This window comes from Nicotiana sylvestris, chromosome 10, assembly GCF_000393655.2.
Source record: "Nicotiana sylvestris chromosome 10, ASM39365v2, whole genome shotgun sequence".
Taxonomy (NCBI): domain Eukaryota; kingdom Viridiplantae; phylum Streptophyta; class Magnoliopsida; order Solanales; family Solanaceae; genus Nicotiana; species Nicotiana sylvestris.
This window is the reverse complement of record NC_091066.1, coordinates 133658323-133677356: the sequence shown is the minus strand read 5'-3', so window position 1 is coordinate 133677356 and position 19034 is coordinate 133658323. Positions and strand designations below refer to the sequence as shown.

At 39.6% G+C, this 19034-nt stretch overlaps 1 protein-coding gene across 1 annotated transcript; it reads left to right on the top strand.

Moving 5' to 3' along the window:
- The first annotated feature begins 259 nt into the window (after positions 1-259).
- LOC138879982 (uncharacterized) lies at positions 260-1051 on the top strand. Its single transcript, XM_070159631.1, has one exon. The coding sequence runs from the start codon at positions 260-262 to the stop codon at positions 1049-1051; it is 792 nt and encodes a 263-aa protein (XP_070015732.1).
- The last annotated feature ends 17983 nt before the right edge of the window (positions 1052-19034 follow it).

Below are 19034 nucleotides of genomic sequence, written 5' to 3'. Positions count from 1 at the left end.
AGTTCATCCTAATAAATTGGCAGTTAAGGCCTCGAGGGATACCGACAGGGAACCAAGATCAAACAGGGAACGGTATCAGCCATATGTCGATCGGAGAAACAACAGTTCGGGGCATAATGCTCCTCGGAATGATCGAAGAAATGATTGAGGTAAAAGCTCTCAGGGACTTACAAGTAAGAATGGTTTTGATAAACACACCAATCCCGTAGAAGCACCTCGGTTGTCGGAGTGTAATTTTAGTGTAGATGTAGCGGGGATCATGTCAGTTATTGAAAGAATCAAAGACACCAGGTGGCCTAGGTCTATACAAACTGATGCTTCTCAAAGGAATCCAAACTTGATGTGTAAATATCATGGCACACATGGCCATAAGATCGAAGACTGCAGGCAGCTGAAGGAGGAGGTAGCTCGATTGTTCAATGAGGGTCATCTTCGAGAGTTTCTCAGTGATCGAGCTAAGAACCACTTGAGGGAAAGAGATGCAAACAGAAAAAATGAGCAAGAAGAACCACAACATGTAATCCATATGATCGTTGGTGGTGTCGATGTTCCACAAGGGCCTATATTCAAACGCACCAAGGTGTCGATCACTAGAGAAAAACGGACTCGGAGTTATGTGCCCGAGGTTATCCTATCATTCAATGACGAGGAAGAGGAAGGCATATCTCAGCCGCACAATGACGCCCTAGTAATTTCTATTTTGTTACATAAAGTTCAAGTTAAACGTGTTCTAGTGGATCCAGGTAGCTCATCAAACATAATCAGATCGAGGGTCGTAGAGAAGCTCAGCCTACAGGACCAAATTGTACTTGCATCTCGAGTCCTAAATGGCTTTAACATGGAAAGTGAAACAACGAAGGGGGAGATAATCCTACCAGTGGACGTGGTCGGGACCATCAAATATACAAAATTCCATGCCATCGAAGGCGACATAAGATATAATGCACTACTCGGGAGGCCATGGATCCACAACATGAGGGCGGCACCTTCAACCCTTCATCAGATGATGAAATTCCCAACAATAGATGGTGTGAAAACAGTTTACAGATAACAACACACTGCAAAGGAAAATGTTTGCAGACGATGAGGTGACTCCAGTACTAGTGCTTTCAACCTCGAAAAAATTGAGCACCAAAGATAAGCAGACGGCCAAATAGCAATCACCGCCCCCAGCCTCAACTGAACCACATAGACAGGTAATCGAAGAAGAAGAAGAGGATTTCCTTACTCCTTGAACTTTCATTATTCCCGAAGAGTCAAATGCAATCAAGTCAACGGTCGAGGAACTGGAATAGCTTATACTGATTGAGTACATGCCAGAGAAAAAGGTACATTTGGGAACAGAGCTAACCCCCGAACTCAGGAAAAAACTTATTCAATTTCTTATCAATAACATGGATTGTTTTTCTTGGTCCCATTTAGACATGATAGGGATCCCACCAGAAATAACAACACACCAGCTGAGCCTCGACCTCGGGTTCAAACCAGTAAAGCAAAAAAGAAGGCCTCAATCTGAGGTGAAGCATGCATTCATAAAGGATGAGGTAACTAAACCTCTTAAAATAGGGTCTATTCGGGAGGTAAAGTACCCCTAATGGTTAGCCAATGTAGTTGTAGTCCCAAAAAAAGGGGAACAAATTGAGAATGTGCATAGATTATAAGGATTTGAACAAGGCATGCCCTAAAGACTCTTTTCCACAGCCTAACATCGACCGCATGATCGATGCCACGGCCGGCCATGAGATCCTTACCTTTCTCGATGCCTACTCCGGGTACAATCAAATTCAGATAAACCCGGAAGACCAGGAGAAGACATCGTTTATCATTAAATTTGGAACATACTGTTACAATGTAATGCCCTTCGGGCTAAAAAATGCAGGAGTCACGTACCAACGCCTATTTAACAAAATGTTCGAGGAACAAATAGGTAAATCAATGGAAGTTTATATTGACGATATGTTGGTTAACCCAGAAAAATGTGCCTTTTCGAAGTCGGCTTGATAAAGTTCCTCGGCTTCATAGTATCTAATCGGGAAATCGAGATCAACCCCGATAAGATCAAGGTCATCAAAGATATCACAATCATGGATAGTGTGAAAGTCGTGCAACGATTAACGGGACAAATAGCCGCCTTGGGTCGATTCATTTTGAAGTCATCAGATCGAAGCCACAGGTTCTTTTCCTTGCTCAAAAAGAAGAAAATTTCACGTGGACCCCGAACTGCCAACAAGCATTGGAGGAATTGAAGCGATACTTGTCGAGCCCATCTCTGCTTCACACTTCGAAGGAAGATGAAAAGTTTTACTTGTATTTGGATGTGTCCAAGATAGCAGTAAGTGGAGTACTAGTTCGGGAAGAGCAAGGTACGCAATTCCCTATTTATTACATAAGTCAAACTCTAGGAGATGCTGAAACTAGAGATCCGCACTTAGAAAAATGGGCACTTACATTAACAAGCGCATCTAGTAAAGTTAAACCCATATTTTCAATGTCATCCCATATGTGTGTTAACCTTTTGTCCCCTTCGAAATATTTTGCATAAGCCCGAACTATCAGGTCGGTTGGTGGATACGATATCGAGTATCAACCTCGAATGTGAAAGGGTCTGGGCTTGGCATTGTTTTGAAGCCACCAACAGGTAGTACTATTAGACAATCTATCAAAACTTCTAGGTTGACTAAAAATGAGGCTGAGTATGAGGCCATGATTGTAGGTCTCGAGCTAGCTAAAAGCTTGGGGGCAGAAGTCATTGAAGCCAAGTGTGATTCTCTGTTAGTAGTAAACCAAGTAAACAAAAGTTTTGAAGTACGAGAGGATAGGATGCAAAGGTACTTGGATAAGCTACAGGTAACCTTGCACCTTCAAGGAGTGGACTCTAGATCATGTGCCTTGAGAACAAAATAGTGAGGCTGATGCACTTGCTAACTTGGGGTCATCAGTAGAAGAAGATGATATTGTCCCGGTGACTATCATCCAATAATCGAGATATGTGGTCGAAGAGGGTCATGCCGAGATAAATTCCACGAGTTTGACTTGGGATTGGAGGAATAAGTATATTGAATATTTTAAAAATGGAAAGCTCCCATCGGATCATAAAGAGTCAAGGGCTCTACGAACCAAGGCTACTAGGTTTACATTGGATAAAGATGGAACATTGTACATGAGGACGTTCGATGGACCATTGGCGGTATGTTTGGGGCCGGGGGATACCGATTATGTTACACGAGAAATCCACGAAGTCACTTGTAGGAATCACTCCAACGCCAAATCTTTGATTCGCAAAATTATTAAAGCATGGTATCACTGGGATAGCATGGAAAAAGACACTAAGGAGTTTGTTAAAAAATGTAATAAATGTCAAAGGTTTGCACCGATGATTCATCAGCCCGGAGAGCAACTTCACCCAGTCCTGTCCTAGTGGCCTTTCATGAAATGGGGAATAGACATAGTTGGCCCTCTACCAACGGCCCCAGGTAAAGCTAAATTCATTTTTTATGACTGATTACTTTTCTAAATGGGTGGAAGCACAGGACTTCGAGAAGGTCAGAAAAAAAGAAGTTATTGACTTTATCTAGGATCACATTGTGTGTCGATTCGGGATACCTGCCAAAATTATATGTGACAACGGGAAGCAATTTGTCAGCAATAAGGTAACAAGATTCCTCGAAGCACACAAAATAAAGAGGATCTTATCAACACCGTACCACCCGAGGGGGAACGGACAGGCCGAGTCAACAAACAAAACTATCATTCAAAACTTAAAGAAGAGGTTGGACGATGCAAAAGGAAAATGGAGAGAAGTTCTACCCGAGGTTCTTTGGGCGTATCAAATGACATTGAATCCAGCACGGGGGCGACCCCATTCTCATTAGTATACGGCTCCGAGGTCTTGATTCTGGTCGAGGTCGGGGAACCTAGCGCTAGACTTCGACATGCATCGGAGGAGTCAAATCACGAGGCTAGAATACCAGCCTCGAACTAATAGATGAAAAATGAGAGGATGCACTTGTTCGGATGGCGGCGTAGAAACAAAGAATCGAGAGATATTATAATAGAAGGACTAACCTTCGACACTTTGGGATCGGGGAATTAGTTCTAAAGAAAGTCACCCTCAATACTCGAGACCCGAATGAAGGGAAACTAGGCCCTAATGGGAAGGACCGTACCGAGTCATCGGAGTTGTCGGTAAAGGATATTACAAACTTGGCACGATGGAAGGCAAACAATTTTCAAACAATTGGAATGTATCACTACTCAAACGATATTACTGCTAAGGTACGATCTTCTCCTTTCTCCAATTTGAATTTAAGACTAACTCATTGTAGGTGATCGATAGAAGACGAAGAGGGCACCTTTCCACACGAAGATCTTGGGTTTTAAAGCAAGTGTTACACTCTTTTTATCTTAGATCGGGTTTTATCCCAAATAGGTTTTTCCGTCAAGATTTTAAACAAGGTAACAACTATGCGCTACCTAAAGAGAATTCAACAGTATACAATGCTTCTTTTCAATCCACCTCGAATACTAGGGGGCATTACCCTAGGAGGTTATATTTTCGAGGAAAATACTTCACACCAAAGAGGGCCTCGATAGGAAAACTTTGTAATGGGTCAAACAGTCGGATGAATCGTGTCCATATAGAATAGTTGAGCCCCGATTACAAAACGTGTGAGCGTGTATCAAATTATTTAAATAAGCATTCTTTCTATAACAAAACACTTTGTGTCTCAAAGAAGTCTACTATTATACGAGCTACATACTTGTAATTCTGTGAGAAACGGCTCAAGGGCCGAAATGCAAACACACCTCGAACACTCGGGGACTGTCATCGACGGTCAACACATTCGAATATCTAAAACTCGAACTTATGACCTTAAAGAGGCATCCCCCGATGCAAAGGCCAAGGCCATCATACTCAGGGACTAACCTTTTGGACAAGTTCGAAAGGTTATCGGGAAACAAGTCTAAGAGACGCACCCGAAAGCTATGGCCATATTAAAAACCACGGTCATATAAAAAAGGCTACGGCCGAAATAAAGCGGCTCGAAGATGTCCGACTTCTACCATAAGTTAAAGGCCTTCTAATACATTGAAAAAATCGGTTAAATAAGGCTACCGTCGGCAAAGCAAACAAAGAAGGGCTTCGATAAATCAGGCCCTCGAATAATTTAAAAGTTTCGATAATGTCAGCCTTCAAAAAGCGTCAAGAGGTATTAAATTATCATAACACAAACGGATTACAAATGGGGTTCCGATCGATTGAACCCTCAAAAAACCCAACGGGTACAAAAACACATGCTAAGGCATAAAAATCTCACTAAGTCTTTTATCCGAAAAGAGGGAAAAATTATAGCCACCATAGAGGTCGAATTGGCCCAACTTAAAGAGCCTATGGGCCGAAAAACAAGAGCCTAAGGGCCGACATGAAAGAGCCTAAGGGCCGAATTGGTAGGCCTAAAAGGTCAATACAATTAGAGTTCGAGACCTCAATTCGAACTCAAGGGTTTGATTACCCCAAACCTAAACAAGTAATGGTTCTACCATGGCTAAGGGACTCACCATTACCTGGTATGAGCCCGTAAAGGTATATGCCCAAAAGCTCGAACTTATTCGAGCTCAACCACGGCAGTTTCGAAGAAAACATCTGAGGAAATATCTTAAACACACAACTAAACGGGATAAAGTCATTGCAAGAGATATCGAAATTCTTCTTTTATATATGTTGAAAAAGATACATACAAGGACCAATTAAAGGTCTTTCAAAAAACGACATAATAAGAAAGGAAAATCCTATCTATGCCCAAGGCTGGTCTCTCCTTCGAAAGCAGCTTCCTTTTCGGGCCTAGCTTGATCATCGGACCCACTCTGGTTGCCTTCATCATCGTCATCATCGGAGGAGGACATGAGAAACTTGGCATCGGCCTCAAGTGCTTTTGCTTGGGCTATCTCATTGGTGAGGTCGAAACCTCGAGCGTGGATCTCTTTGAGGGTCTCCCTCCGGGATTGACACTTAGCCAAATCACTGGCTCGTTTTTTCCCAGTTAGAGGCTTCCCTTAGTTCATTTTGAGCAGCCTAGGTGTCCTTTAAGTACACAACGATGGTCTTGTAAGTCGTGGCGTTCGTCCTCTCGACCTCGGCCCTAACTTCAGAAACCTCTGTCCCGGAAGTGGCAAGTTTGGCCTCGAGTTCATCGATCTTCTTAGCCCAGATTTTTTACTTTGACTCCCAGAGTTGAGTCTCAATCGAGTCCAGGTTGGCTAGGGCAGCCTCTTTCTCACCAGCAAGTCGATCCATGTTTTCCTTCTACTGGTTGCAGTTGGCCTTAACTTGATCGACCTCCCCTCGAAGCTGCCCAATCATGTCCAGTTTTTGTTGCAGCTGAGAAACTGAAGTGTTAGCTTCCACAGATGGGTGAATTAGACCATACTCTTGCAAAATAAGGGTTACCTGCTTGTCCAGCTCGGCCTTATTTTTACGAGCTTTGGCCAGATCTGCTCGTAAGTCCTTGAGCTCCTCCTCCTTTTTATTGCAAAGGAGCCTCACGGACTACCCTTCATCCGAGGATCTCTTAAGATCGGCCTCACATTGGCTCTACTCGGCTCTAAACTTAGTAATGGCTTACACAGAAGAAGAAAAAAAAAGAGATATCAGTTAACGCAGAAGTAGAAGAAGACAAGAAATTTTGCAATAATAAAAGTTAGTGCTTACCCGAGAGAAGAGGCGATGAACCTTTTCAAAGAGGGTAGATGCATCATTGAGGTTGGTGGAATCCTCGACCCCAGTAAAACAATCCTGAAAGGGATCTTCTTCAAGGACCTTGATCGGGTCGGGCGTTCGCAGAGCTCGAGCGTTCTTTATTGCCTCCTCGGAATAAGATGGTAGAGAAGAGGAGTGACCTATTGTCATGGCCCCGAGCTCCACATTGGGGGTGCTCGGATTAGCCTCAGGGTTCTCAGCACTTACCCTCTCCGGTATACTTGTTGAAGGCAGGGGAATAACCTCGATCTCAGTGGACTTGGGGGCTTTGCCCGAGTGTTTCTTTGGAGTTTCCTTACCACGAGGAAAGGTCTCCAGTTCGGAGGGCTTGGCGGCCTCAATCGGTTTCCTAGTCCGGGTCACCGGCGTCGATTCTTCGCCCTCGTTTTCTTTGGCCTCCCATTTGCCTTTCGACAAATCATGCCATTTGCGCTCATCATACGAGGAGGTGGCGGCCAATTTTTGAACCCAATCTTCGAGGGCGGGGATCATGTGGGGCATCCAAGAAACCGCTGTAAGAAGGGTAAAGGCGTTACACAATGCAGAAATAGAATATAAAAAGACACTAAGGGAAAGACTTCACTTACGATCGGGATTCCATTTCTCCGGGAACGACATTTTATTCTCGTGGATAATATCCGAGGTCCTCACTCGCACGAACCAGCTCATCTAGCCCCGATCTTTATCATTATCATTACTAGTGAAGAAGGCCTTGCTCGATCGGCGTTGAAGCTTGATCAGCCTTCGAAATATTTGAGGCCGGTACAATTTGATGAGGTGATTAAGGGTGAGCTCTATCCCCTCGGTCTTGCTAGAGAAGAAACGGAGCATCTTCACTATGTTCCAGAAAGAAGGGTGAATCTGGCCAAGGGTGACTTGGTATCTTTTACAGAAATCGATCACAACCGGATCGAGGAGACCCAATGTGAAGGGGTAAGTGTAAACACTTAAAAACCCCTCCATATGAGTGGTAATTCTCTCCTTGGGGTCGGGGATCTGTACCACGACCTCATTCCCCCAACCATACTCTTTCTTCATGGTTTTGATGTGCTTCTCCTTTATTAAACACACATATCTCAATACGTGCTCGCATCGACCGGGAATAGCAGGAGGATTTTCAATTCTGAAGTCTTTCTTTATAACACAAGGGCTGGGAATGATTTTGTGAAGGGCCGGCGCTTTATCACCGTCTAGCCGGGAAGAGGAGGAGGAAGCTTTCTCCTTTTGGGGAACTATCTTTGAGGTTTTCGCCATTGATTCGAGTGAGAGAAAGTGGAAATAAATGGAGTTTGGTATTTTCTGACACTAAAAGGAACGAGAGTAGCGGATAGTGATAGAAAAGAGATAGGAAGAAGGAGATATAGAAAAGGCTTAGAGGTGGTTTGAAGATTGAAGTAAAGCTTTCTCTGAATTTAAACCTTATATTTATAGGCGAGCGACGACGGTTCAACGGCGCTAGTAGCCGACCACCATTGGAGAAGCATTTAATGTTTTGGGGAAGCGAACCGACTGGACATTTCGGTCACTTCGAACGCCTATGTCACGGGAATGATGTCATCATCAGAGACTCCGAAAAATCGAGGTTCAAATCGTTTCTTATCATTTTACTCTAAGAAACGCGGGGACTATCTGTATACATTAAAATCAGGTGCCCCCGATTTTGTGGGCTCGAAGGCTCACATCAAGGAACAGAAGGCCGTCGAGGAATAGACTCACCATGGACCGAGTTTGAGCCCGAGGACAGAACACGAGGCTCGAAGATCTAAGTGTTCGAGGAACGTCGGAGCCTAGTATGACCAACCCCGAGATTATGCCGTTATGGATTTATAATAGAATGAGCAAGATTCCTGCCACGTCCCCAAAATCTTGGCGTAAATTCTGGAATAGATTTGTACGAGTTAGTACTAATCCGTACTAGGTGGTTAGACAGTTGTCCCAATAAGATTCTTTACTGTAAATATGAATGTACCTTATTTAGGGTTTCCCTATTATATAAAGGGGATCTCAATCATTTGTAACGATCATCAAACATTGGCAAAGAATATACCCTCTTACTTTCTTGCTCACATTTCATCAGAATTGTCCTTTAGTTTTATTGTTCTTACATTATTATCCTTGACCTACCTCGAGGCCGCCTTAGCTCGAGGTTGAGATTGGCTTGTACACTGGTTTAATTTTGCTTACTTCTTTCATTTATACGTTATACTTTTTGGTTATTAATTAGTATTGGATTAAATCACATATCTTTAAAATTATAAACAAGTTTAATTGTTACTCGTATTTTCGAGGTAAACAAATACAAAGAAAGAGAGTATATTGAAAGAGAGCATTTGCAAAAACTCATTGTTTAATATTGGCTTGGCCATTATCATTTGCGAATGCTCAACTTCGGTACGGTGGAAAATTGAAAAACTTTTTCCGAATAATATTCAAATAAGATAATGGTTTTTACTCACAAATTTGTAACCTTTTTTCAGTGGCTTTCAAGTATTCTTTCTCAAATTCATCGTCAAATAATGTTTTTTGTACAATCAAATAAAAGATGTTCAACCCTTGCCTTGTGCAATCAGAGACGAGATCAAGTCACAAGATGTGAGATGAATGAAGATTTTATCTGCTCCAGCTTTATTTCCTAGAGTACCACATTTGCACAACCTTTCATTTTCTTGACATGATTGAACAAGAAAAAGCTCTTTCCTCGATTCAACAACTCAGCTTTTATTGATCATTCTTAATCATCAACTAAAATGGTAACATAACTACCAGTAGCAAATTTCCCTCTTCTTTTCAGTTTGAAGTTTAATGTTATCATAATAAATGTAATGTTGTGTCTCTCTGACTTATGAAAAGAAAAGATACAGCCAGTGGCGGAGCCAGAATTTTAATAAAGGATAGTCAAAATATAAATAAGCACACAAAAAAATCAAGAGGAGTCAACATATAATATATACACATAAAATTAAGAGTTTAACGTATTTACATAACCGTCACCTAAAAAGAAATAGAATCCCAAAAAGATAAAAAGATAAAGGAGTAAAATATGTTGGAAATAGACTCGGCTAAAAAGGCTAATTGGTTTTTATTTATTGATTTATCACATGAAGCCAAAAAATGCACATCATATGTATTCTTTTTGGGAAATTTGCCGGCCTAACTGCTTGTTAGTCTCTCTACTAATGCATCATGGGAATTACAACTGTTCAAATAGTTTCCTGTATATATTTCACAGCATAATTGTTGATTTGAGAGAATGGACTAAAGTTAGGGTTCCAAAATTCATAGAAATTAGGCATAGGTCATAATCATTAATGTATAGTGATTGAATATTACTTAGGGCCAGAGTAAGAGATTTCTGAATTCTGTTTAGTAAATAGCATTCAATGTATGGTTGGCATCATTAATTGGCAAAGAATGACTAGGGAAACTTGTTTCTTTTGACTTCTACAGTTACATCATTTTCTTTGCTTTCCTACTTAATTTCCTCTATTTTGACATATTTAGTACTAGTATTTAGGAGACTTTCCCTTCTTGTTTTTCAATTGAACCTAAAAATGGTTGTCCTTCCAATATGAACCATAACTTCTTCTTTTTTCTTCCTGAATTCATGTTAGTACTTGAGACATTTAAGAGAGATAAATAATTGTCTAGACAAATACTTTTGAATAAAACTATATTACTATATCCTTCTTAATAGGATACAAAAACTTTTTAAAAAAATGTGAAATATAAGATATATAATATTATGAACAGGAGATAATAAGATACTATGAAATTTATCTACATAATGTTTAGGAAAAGAGCTAAAGCGGCTTTGTCATTTATTGTGTCATTCTTGTCCAAATACAAAACTCTTCCAAAATGTGCAAATATTTGTCTTCTCAGACAATTAATATATTAAACTAAGTTATGCATAATTATGTCAAAGCATCCCCTCAATTACGAAGATGAACATGACAAAACTGACTAAATGTTTATTACTCTATTTAAGTGGAAAGAAAAAAAGTTATCATTAGACATTATACGTAATTATTATGCTAAGAATGAGACATTAGGATTCTAGGTTTTTCAGATTCTTATTGGAACTTTTTGTCATTTTATGCATGTAACAGCTAGAAGACATTTGATCAACCCTATATTTCCCATAATTAGCCTTAGTCTCTTGAATTGTAATCGTATAAGTTATTTTCTTTAATTTTTTGATGCTCCAAATTTCTATTTTTATTTTAAGGTCAGCATTCAAATTATGTAACAGGTAGAAGATACATAAGTATTTAAGCTATATTCGATATAAAATTAGTTTTATCTATATATATATATATATATATATATATATATATATATATATATATATATATATATATATATATATATATATATATATTAAGTATTAAATATTATTTATTTAAAATCTATTTATATGAATTGAATTAATATGAGTGAAATTAATATTTTAAAATTGAAAACCGACCGAAATCGGTCGGTATTGGGCCGGTCAACTGGTCAAACATTAACATTTGCGACTGAAATCAGTCGAAAAATTCACAATTAGATCCAGCCCAGCCAGGAATTTCCCCCATTTTCATCTTCTAACTCTCTCTCGCTCTTTTATCTCTCATCCATCTCCCTTCCCCATAGATTTTTGGCCTAATCCCACCCAAAATCAAGTCAACCACCCCAAATAACGAAGCTCCACCTCTCCTCTCTTACGCCTAAGCCGCTGCCACCATTATTCTACTCCTCCACCACCACCACTGCTGCGCCGCCGCCACGACCGCCACCACTACCATTGTTGTTCAAGGTTAGTAATCTACCTTAATTATTAGATTTTTAATTTTTAATTTTTGGAATATAATTTTATGTAATTATTTAGGGGTTTTATATATTTAGGATTTGAGTGACTAAATAGGGTTTTTGAACTACATTAAATTTAGATTTAGAATTGAACGATCTGAAATTATAATTTTTTAGGGTTTTGGTTTGAACTACATTAGATTTAGAATTAAGGTATAAATTATGAATTGTATAAACTAGTACATTGTAACTTAATTCTTTAATTTTGTAACTTAAGGTATAAATTATGAATTGTATAAACTAGTACATTATAACTTAATTCTATAATTTTGTAACTTAAGGAATAAATTATGAATTATATAAACTAGTACATTGTAACTTAATTCTATAAATTTGTATTTTAAGGTATAAATTATGAATTGTTTAAATTAGTACATTGTAACTTAATTCTATAATTTTGTAACTAAGGTATAAATTATGAATTGTATAAACTAGTTCTTAAAAATGGATGCTATTATGTTTACACTATCAAAGAATATAAGTACATTGTAACTTATTTAGGGGATTATATTTTTCTATTAGTGTTTATTGCTTTTAGAAAATTAGGCTTAACTAATTATGCTAGATTAATTGAGTGTGCTAACAAATTATAATTTATCATGTAACTTAATTTTATAAATTAATTTAAACTATGATTAATATAATTTATTTGTCCTCTATGTAGATGGAATATCGTAGTCGGATGTATAATAGGAATTATCCTAATCATCGGTTTTTTAGGGAGGAATTTATAGAAGGGGTTAAGGAATTTATTAGGCATGCAATGTCACTTGAACCATTTCGGATTGGAGGGATGATTAGGTGTCCTTGTACGAAGTGCAAGTTTTTGTATTTTTTTTGGTTCGGAGGATGTTACGATTCATCTTTATAGAAAGGGGTTTATGGATAATTATTTTGTGTGGACTAGTCATGGAGAGGCTGATGGTACTGATGATGTATTTTATAACGTAGTTGTTGGTGAAAGTAGTAGGTCGGTGGAGAATAGCGTTCAACATCCTAGATACCATGAAATAGTTGCGGATGCTTTAGGGATGCACTTCGATTTTGAAACCCATGAAAGTATTGAACAACCTCCTAACGAAGAGGCAAAATATTTTTATGAACAGTTAGAAGCCGCTAGTCGTCCACTAAGATAAAGGAGTATGCACTCTCAGTTGTCTGTTGCGGTTAGATTATTAAGTATCAAATCAGACCAATATTTTTCAAGCAGGAATAGATTCTTTCATTGACCTTATGAGTGAACTAGTTGACCCGGCTTTCAACATACCTGAAGATTTCTATAAGGCTAAAAGATTGGTTTCTAAGTTAGCACTCTCGTCTATGAGAATCGACTGTTGTGAAAATGGTTTCATGTTATATTATAAGGGTGATGTAGATTTAGAAAGTTGTAAATTTTATGAAAAACCTCGTTTTAAGCGGCTTTCCAGTAGGAACAAGGATGTTGTGAAGTCGATGCATTACTTACTTTTTATTCCTAGATTAAAGAGATTGTACGCATAGATGAGTTCCGCTCCTCATATGAGATGACACTATGAAAATAGAAGGACGCCCGATGTTATGTGTCATCCTTCAGATGGGGAAGTTTAGAAGCATTTTGATAGGACGTATCCGGATTATGCTAGTGAACCGAGGAATGATCGCTTGGGTTTGTGTGCTAATGGTTTCATGCCATTTTCTGTTTCTGCAACACCATATTCATGTTGGCTGGTCTTCATTACATCGTATAATCTTCCGCTTGAGACTAGTCCATATATTTTTTTAAATTGTGTTATTCCCGTCCCCCGCAATCTAAAGAGTTTGATTAATGAATATTCGCAACCTTTGATTGATGAACTTAAACAATTGTGGTATGAAGGAGTTAAGACATATGGTATATTAACTAAATAAAATTTCAACTAGCGTGCTAACTTAATGTGGACCATTAATGATTTTCTGCATATCGAATATTGTCTGGGTGGATGACTATCGTAAAGTTAGCATGTTCTTACTACATGGAAAATGGTAAAGTGTTCTGTTAGTTTATATGGGTCCACCAAACCGTAGAGTACCTGGTCCGCTACAAGATTCTGGTGAGAATGCTAATAAAATAGTATGCAAATAAGGCAGAGAATTTTTACGTGGAAAAATCCCACATAAAGGGATAAAAAAACCACGACCTACACCTGTAGGCTTTTAACTTCACTAACTTGTAATTTACCTATTACAAGCCACTTTACAATACTTCCTATTGCAAAGGATTTACTCAACTAACTTGCGGTACTCTTACCACAAGCCACTTTGTGACTATCCTAGTTACAAAGGCTTTTTCTAACTTGTGATTCTCTCACCACAAGCTACTTTGTAACTCTACAATTACAAAGACTTTTCCTTATGACTAAATCTAGTCAAAACATAAATTCAAGGAGTTTACGGATTTTTAAGAGGATTCCTAATCAAAACGCTTCTAGGTAAGCAGTTTAGCAGATACAATAAGTACAATAACAAGGTTACAACTCAACTAGGACAACAATCTATCTTTTAGGAATTAGTCCATTGTTGCGTTCAACCTTGTTCTTCAAGCTTGTGGGGATTGATTTCTCTGTTTTTGCAAGAGGCTTGAATAAGAAACAGAAACCTTCCAGTGATGTTTTGTATAAAGCATATTGTGGGTACACCTTGATCACATCACTTGAAATGATGTGAGTACTTTGTTTGGTTAGAGAATGAGTGGGTGGACAGTGCAGTGCAGTGCGGCAGAAACAGTGCCATCAGTCACTTCATTTCCAGCTGTGTCCAATTGACTTTGTACTGCTATGAGGAAACCACAAGAGCATCATGTCCTTATGTTGGTTCCTAGATCCTGAAGCTATAGCAGTTCACCTTTAGTTGGAATCCGTTAAAGCTTGCAGCAATCCAAGTAGGTTAGGTTCCCTATCTAGTTCTTAATAGTAAGTTTGTTAGATCATCAAAACATAAGGCAAGAGTATTTAAGATCTATCAATTTTCCCTTTTTTGATGATGACAAACTAGAATTTATAAGGTGGAATTAGAGTAGTACTAGTTTTAAAGTATCAGGGAACATAGAGAGTTCCCCCTGAAACTATGCCTTATCGTAACAAAAGTTTACATGATCAAAGCAGTAAGAACTTAAGAACCAGTTCCCCAATAACCAGTTCCCCAATGTGTTTCCCCGTGAGTCCTATTTCCTATTTTCCCCCTTTTGGCATTATTAAAAAGAACAACAATACAAAGAAGTCCAGCTAAGCTAACTCATGCCACATATGTGCACACAATCATGATAGAGAATAGAACACAGAGAGAGTACTGGACATAATAAAAAGAGGATTTATATTAATAACGATTTTGAAAAAAGGAAGAGGTAACATTGGACTTCCTACCCCCCCCCCCATACTTTTCCACGCACTCGCACTCTTCCAAAGTTGTCTGTGAGAAGGTTTGCTTTCGAATCCCCACTTTACCTATTCCCAGTGGAACTTTAAAGAATTTGAACACTGGAGTAAGCAAGAATCCATAGGGAAGGCCATGATTACTGTCCTTGAAGGTTGAAACCTTTTGCATGTGTTCTATCATAATAGCAGGCATACTCACAGGATTGAAACCGTCCAGTTGCTCCATTAGGAATAGGTCGGACTTAGAAGTCACTGACCTCCTTTAAGCTCGAGGCAATAGGACTTTGTTAACCAATTCAAACAACAGATGGTAAACCGGGAGTAGTGCTTTCTTATGGATCCAGTCCCCTTTATGATTAGCATTGTCTTTCACCACTACATTTCTAAAATTATACTGACAAACATCTCGTACACTTGACACCCCAACCATAGGAAATTTTAAAATCTCTCCAAGCAATTTTACATCAAAGACAATGTCCACCCCATTGACCAAAGCACAGACATGGTCAGTATCAACTGGAAAGAGACTAGCGAAGAAACTTTGTACCTCCTCCTCAAATACCTTAGGTGCATCAATTTGAAATAGATGCAACCATTGTTGAAACTCGACCATTTCCAAAATTTTGCGCATTCCGGCCATCTCAGAGATTGCTGGGTCAAACGTACGATCCAGTAGAACTTTTTGATGCCTCAGGCGCTCAGAGCCAAGGCTGACTTCACTTCTCATTTTCTTCACAGAACTAGGTTCTTCAATAGATTCAACCTTGCATTTCCTAAACTTTTCTCCACTGACTTTGCCTTTTCCCTTGGACTTGACTAGTATATCCTCATCAGACATGGAAAACTCACTCACTACCTCATTTATCTTAGACTTAGATATTGACCTTTTCTCCATTGAAACGGGCTCTGCCTTTTTTGAGGACCGCCTAACAAGTGAACTAGGTTCCTCTGGAGTTCCCTCTTTCACGTCGACTACAGGGATAACCTCATCACTTATAGGTACAACATCCTTCACCAACTTTCTTCTTTTTTTCTTACTACTCTTCTTGCTCTTTTGGAGAGCAGAGTCGTAAGCCACTTTGACTTGAAGCCATGTAGTAGGTCATTTGATTTTAGACTCAGAGGTGGACACAACCCTTCGCTTACTAATGAACGCATCAAGAGCCACATTGTCTAGGTCTTCTTCTTCACTGGATCGCATTTCAGGTACTTGAATTTCCAGGGGCACAGTATCAAATGCAGGAACAACAGTGTCCTAGGGATGAGAGCCCTGACCTGGGTCCTCCAGAGAGGGATCAGATTCGCCATGTGATGCCCCAGTAGTATCTACTACTGCATCCCCTTCAACAGCCACAATGGCCCCTTCTTCCTCTACATTGTGTGTCTCATTTTTCTGGGAAGTAATTTCATGTAATACCCCATCAGCGGATACTACAAACACAGTTACGACATCTTTCTCTTCGTTAACCGGTGCTTCCACAACCATGGAATTGGTGGCAACGATGGCAGAACCCTCTGTGAACCCAGTATTTTGACCTTGTTCTCCACTTAGGGTTTGACTGGTCGGAATAGCAGACGATGGAGAGAACGGAATAGAAGTTTCAAGGATTTTTGAGTTGGGAAGAGATTGGAAAATAGGGAAAGGTGTGACTGCAGCAGTAGGAGTGATAGAGGGTGACGAAGGCTCAATGAAAACGAGAGGTTCCATAGATGGGTCAGTGGTAGTTACAGCTGAGGCAGAGAGATCGGACGTTTCTCAGCCATTGGAAGAAGTGGTGTGATGATCCTTCCCTTTTGGGTAAATCTAGAGTAGGACTTATGGTTAAGAAGAGCAGAGGAGAGGGTTTTTAAAAGGAGAAGATAATTATGAAGGGAGAGGAATATGCACCGGTTCTGAAACAGCGGTTGGGCATGGAGAATTGCAATGTTTCAGAGGGAAATGGAACGTTTTGAATTGAAAGTACGTGACAGCAAGATCTGAAAAGTTGATGACATGGTAGTTGTATTTTGTACCCTTTTTAAGACGTGTATTAAAAGGATACACAGAACTACTAATCTTTAGTACAAGAACCTGGTTCTTGAAAAAAAAATTGAAAAGTATCAATCCTCTTTTATCAGTCATGCACTGCATCTATCGCCTCTATGCTCATCATGCGTGTTTACCTGCAACGGTATTGAAGTGAGCTAGACAAGGCCAGAAAACACTTTGAGCCAGTTATTTCTTAAGGATACGAGCCAGCCAAAAAGGAAGCAGGTTCTTAATTTGGCTTCAACAGTCCCAGTTGTACTCTGTTTCTTTCAAATTGTTCCCTACTTAGTGCCTTGGTGAAAATGTCTGCAATTTGATATTCTGTGCTGCAGAACTTCATACATATCAACCCTTTCTCCACATTATGTCTCAGAAAATGATGCCTCACATCAATATGTTTTGTCCTTTTATGTTGAACTGGATTCTTGGCCATGTTGAGTGCACTGGTGTTGTCACATAGTAGGGGAACACTCTCAGTGCGTACCCCAAAATCATTCAGTTGCTGCTTGATCCACAGAAGTTGAGCACAGCATGATGCTGCAGCTACATATTCAGCTTTAGCTGTTGACAGAGCCACTGAATTCTGCTTCCTTGTTCCCCAAGAGATAAGACATGAACCTAAGAAGTGAGCCATTCCAGAGGTGTTTTTTCTGTCCACAAGATAACCTGCATAGTCTGCATCAGATTAAAACTATCACCTGATGGATAATACAACACCGGATCTTGTGTTCCTTTGAGATATCTTAGTATTCTTTTGGCAGCCTTCAAGTGCGATTCCTTGGGATTTGATTGAAACCTTGCACACAGCCCCACGCTGAAAACAATATCAGGTCGACTGGTAATGAGATAGAGGGGAGACCCAATAATGCCTCTATACATTATTTGATTCACAGGAGATCCAGTTTCATCCATGTCCAGTCGGGTGGCAGTTGCAATGGGAGTGTCTATCACCTTTGATGCTTCTATGTCAAACATCTTCAAGAGTTCCCAAATGTAATTTTGCTGACAAAAGGAAGTACCCTTTAGGGACTGTTTTACTTGAAGACCCAAGAAGAAGTTTAATTCCCCCATCATGCTCATTTCAAATTCGCTTCCCATAAGTTTTGCAAATTCTTCACACAAAGAGTCAGTTGTTGCTCCAAAAATAATATCATCAACATAAACCTGAACAATGAGCAGGTTCCTTCCTCATTTCTTTAAGAAAAGAGTATTGTCAATTTTCCCTCTCTTAAAACCATCTTCTAAGAGGAATTTTGACAGTCTTTCATACCAAGCTCGAGGAGCCTACTTTAGCCCGTACAGAGCTTTGTCTAGTTTGAACACATATTCAGGGTGCTAATGACATTCAAACCCTGGGGGTTGCTTCACATAGACTTCTTCCTTAAGGAGTCCATTCAAAAATGCACTCTTGACATCCAACAACAACAACAACGGCCCAGTATAATCCCACAAGTGGGGTCTGGGGAGGGTAATATATATATGCAGACCTTACCCCTACCCCGAGGGGCAGAGAGGTTATTTCCAGGAGAACCTCGGCTCAAGAAAGTAACAAGAGAAAATATATTAGTACGATCAATTGACTCATGATAAAATAACATAAACTACAAAATAACAGTAATATAAGAAATGTAGGAAATATAGAAATACTAAAAAGATAAAAGGTGGAAGGTATAATAACATCCAGCCGATAAAGCTCTGCATTAGTAGCTGACCAGTAGCATCCTAAGACTAACTCCTAACTGGCTAGTCTCACTCTAGTGCGCTGCGGAAATATTCACAACTTCCCATAACCTACAACCTTAATGCTTGACCTCCACAATTCCCTATCAAGGGCCATATCCTCAGTAATCCTAAGTCGTGCCATGTCCTGCCTAATCACCTCTCCCCAATACTTCTTAGGTCTCCCTCTACCTCTCCTTGTGTCCACCACAACCAGTCATTCACACCTCATCACCGGTGCATCAGTGCTCCTCCTCTGAATGTGCCCGAACTATCTGAGTCTTACCTC

Excerpts from the sequence above, each read along its gene's own strand:
- LOC138879982 (XM_070159631.1), top strand. The coding sequence starts at position 260 with ATGTCAGTTATTGAAAGAATCAAAGACACCAGGTGGCCTAGGTCTATA.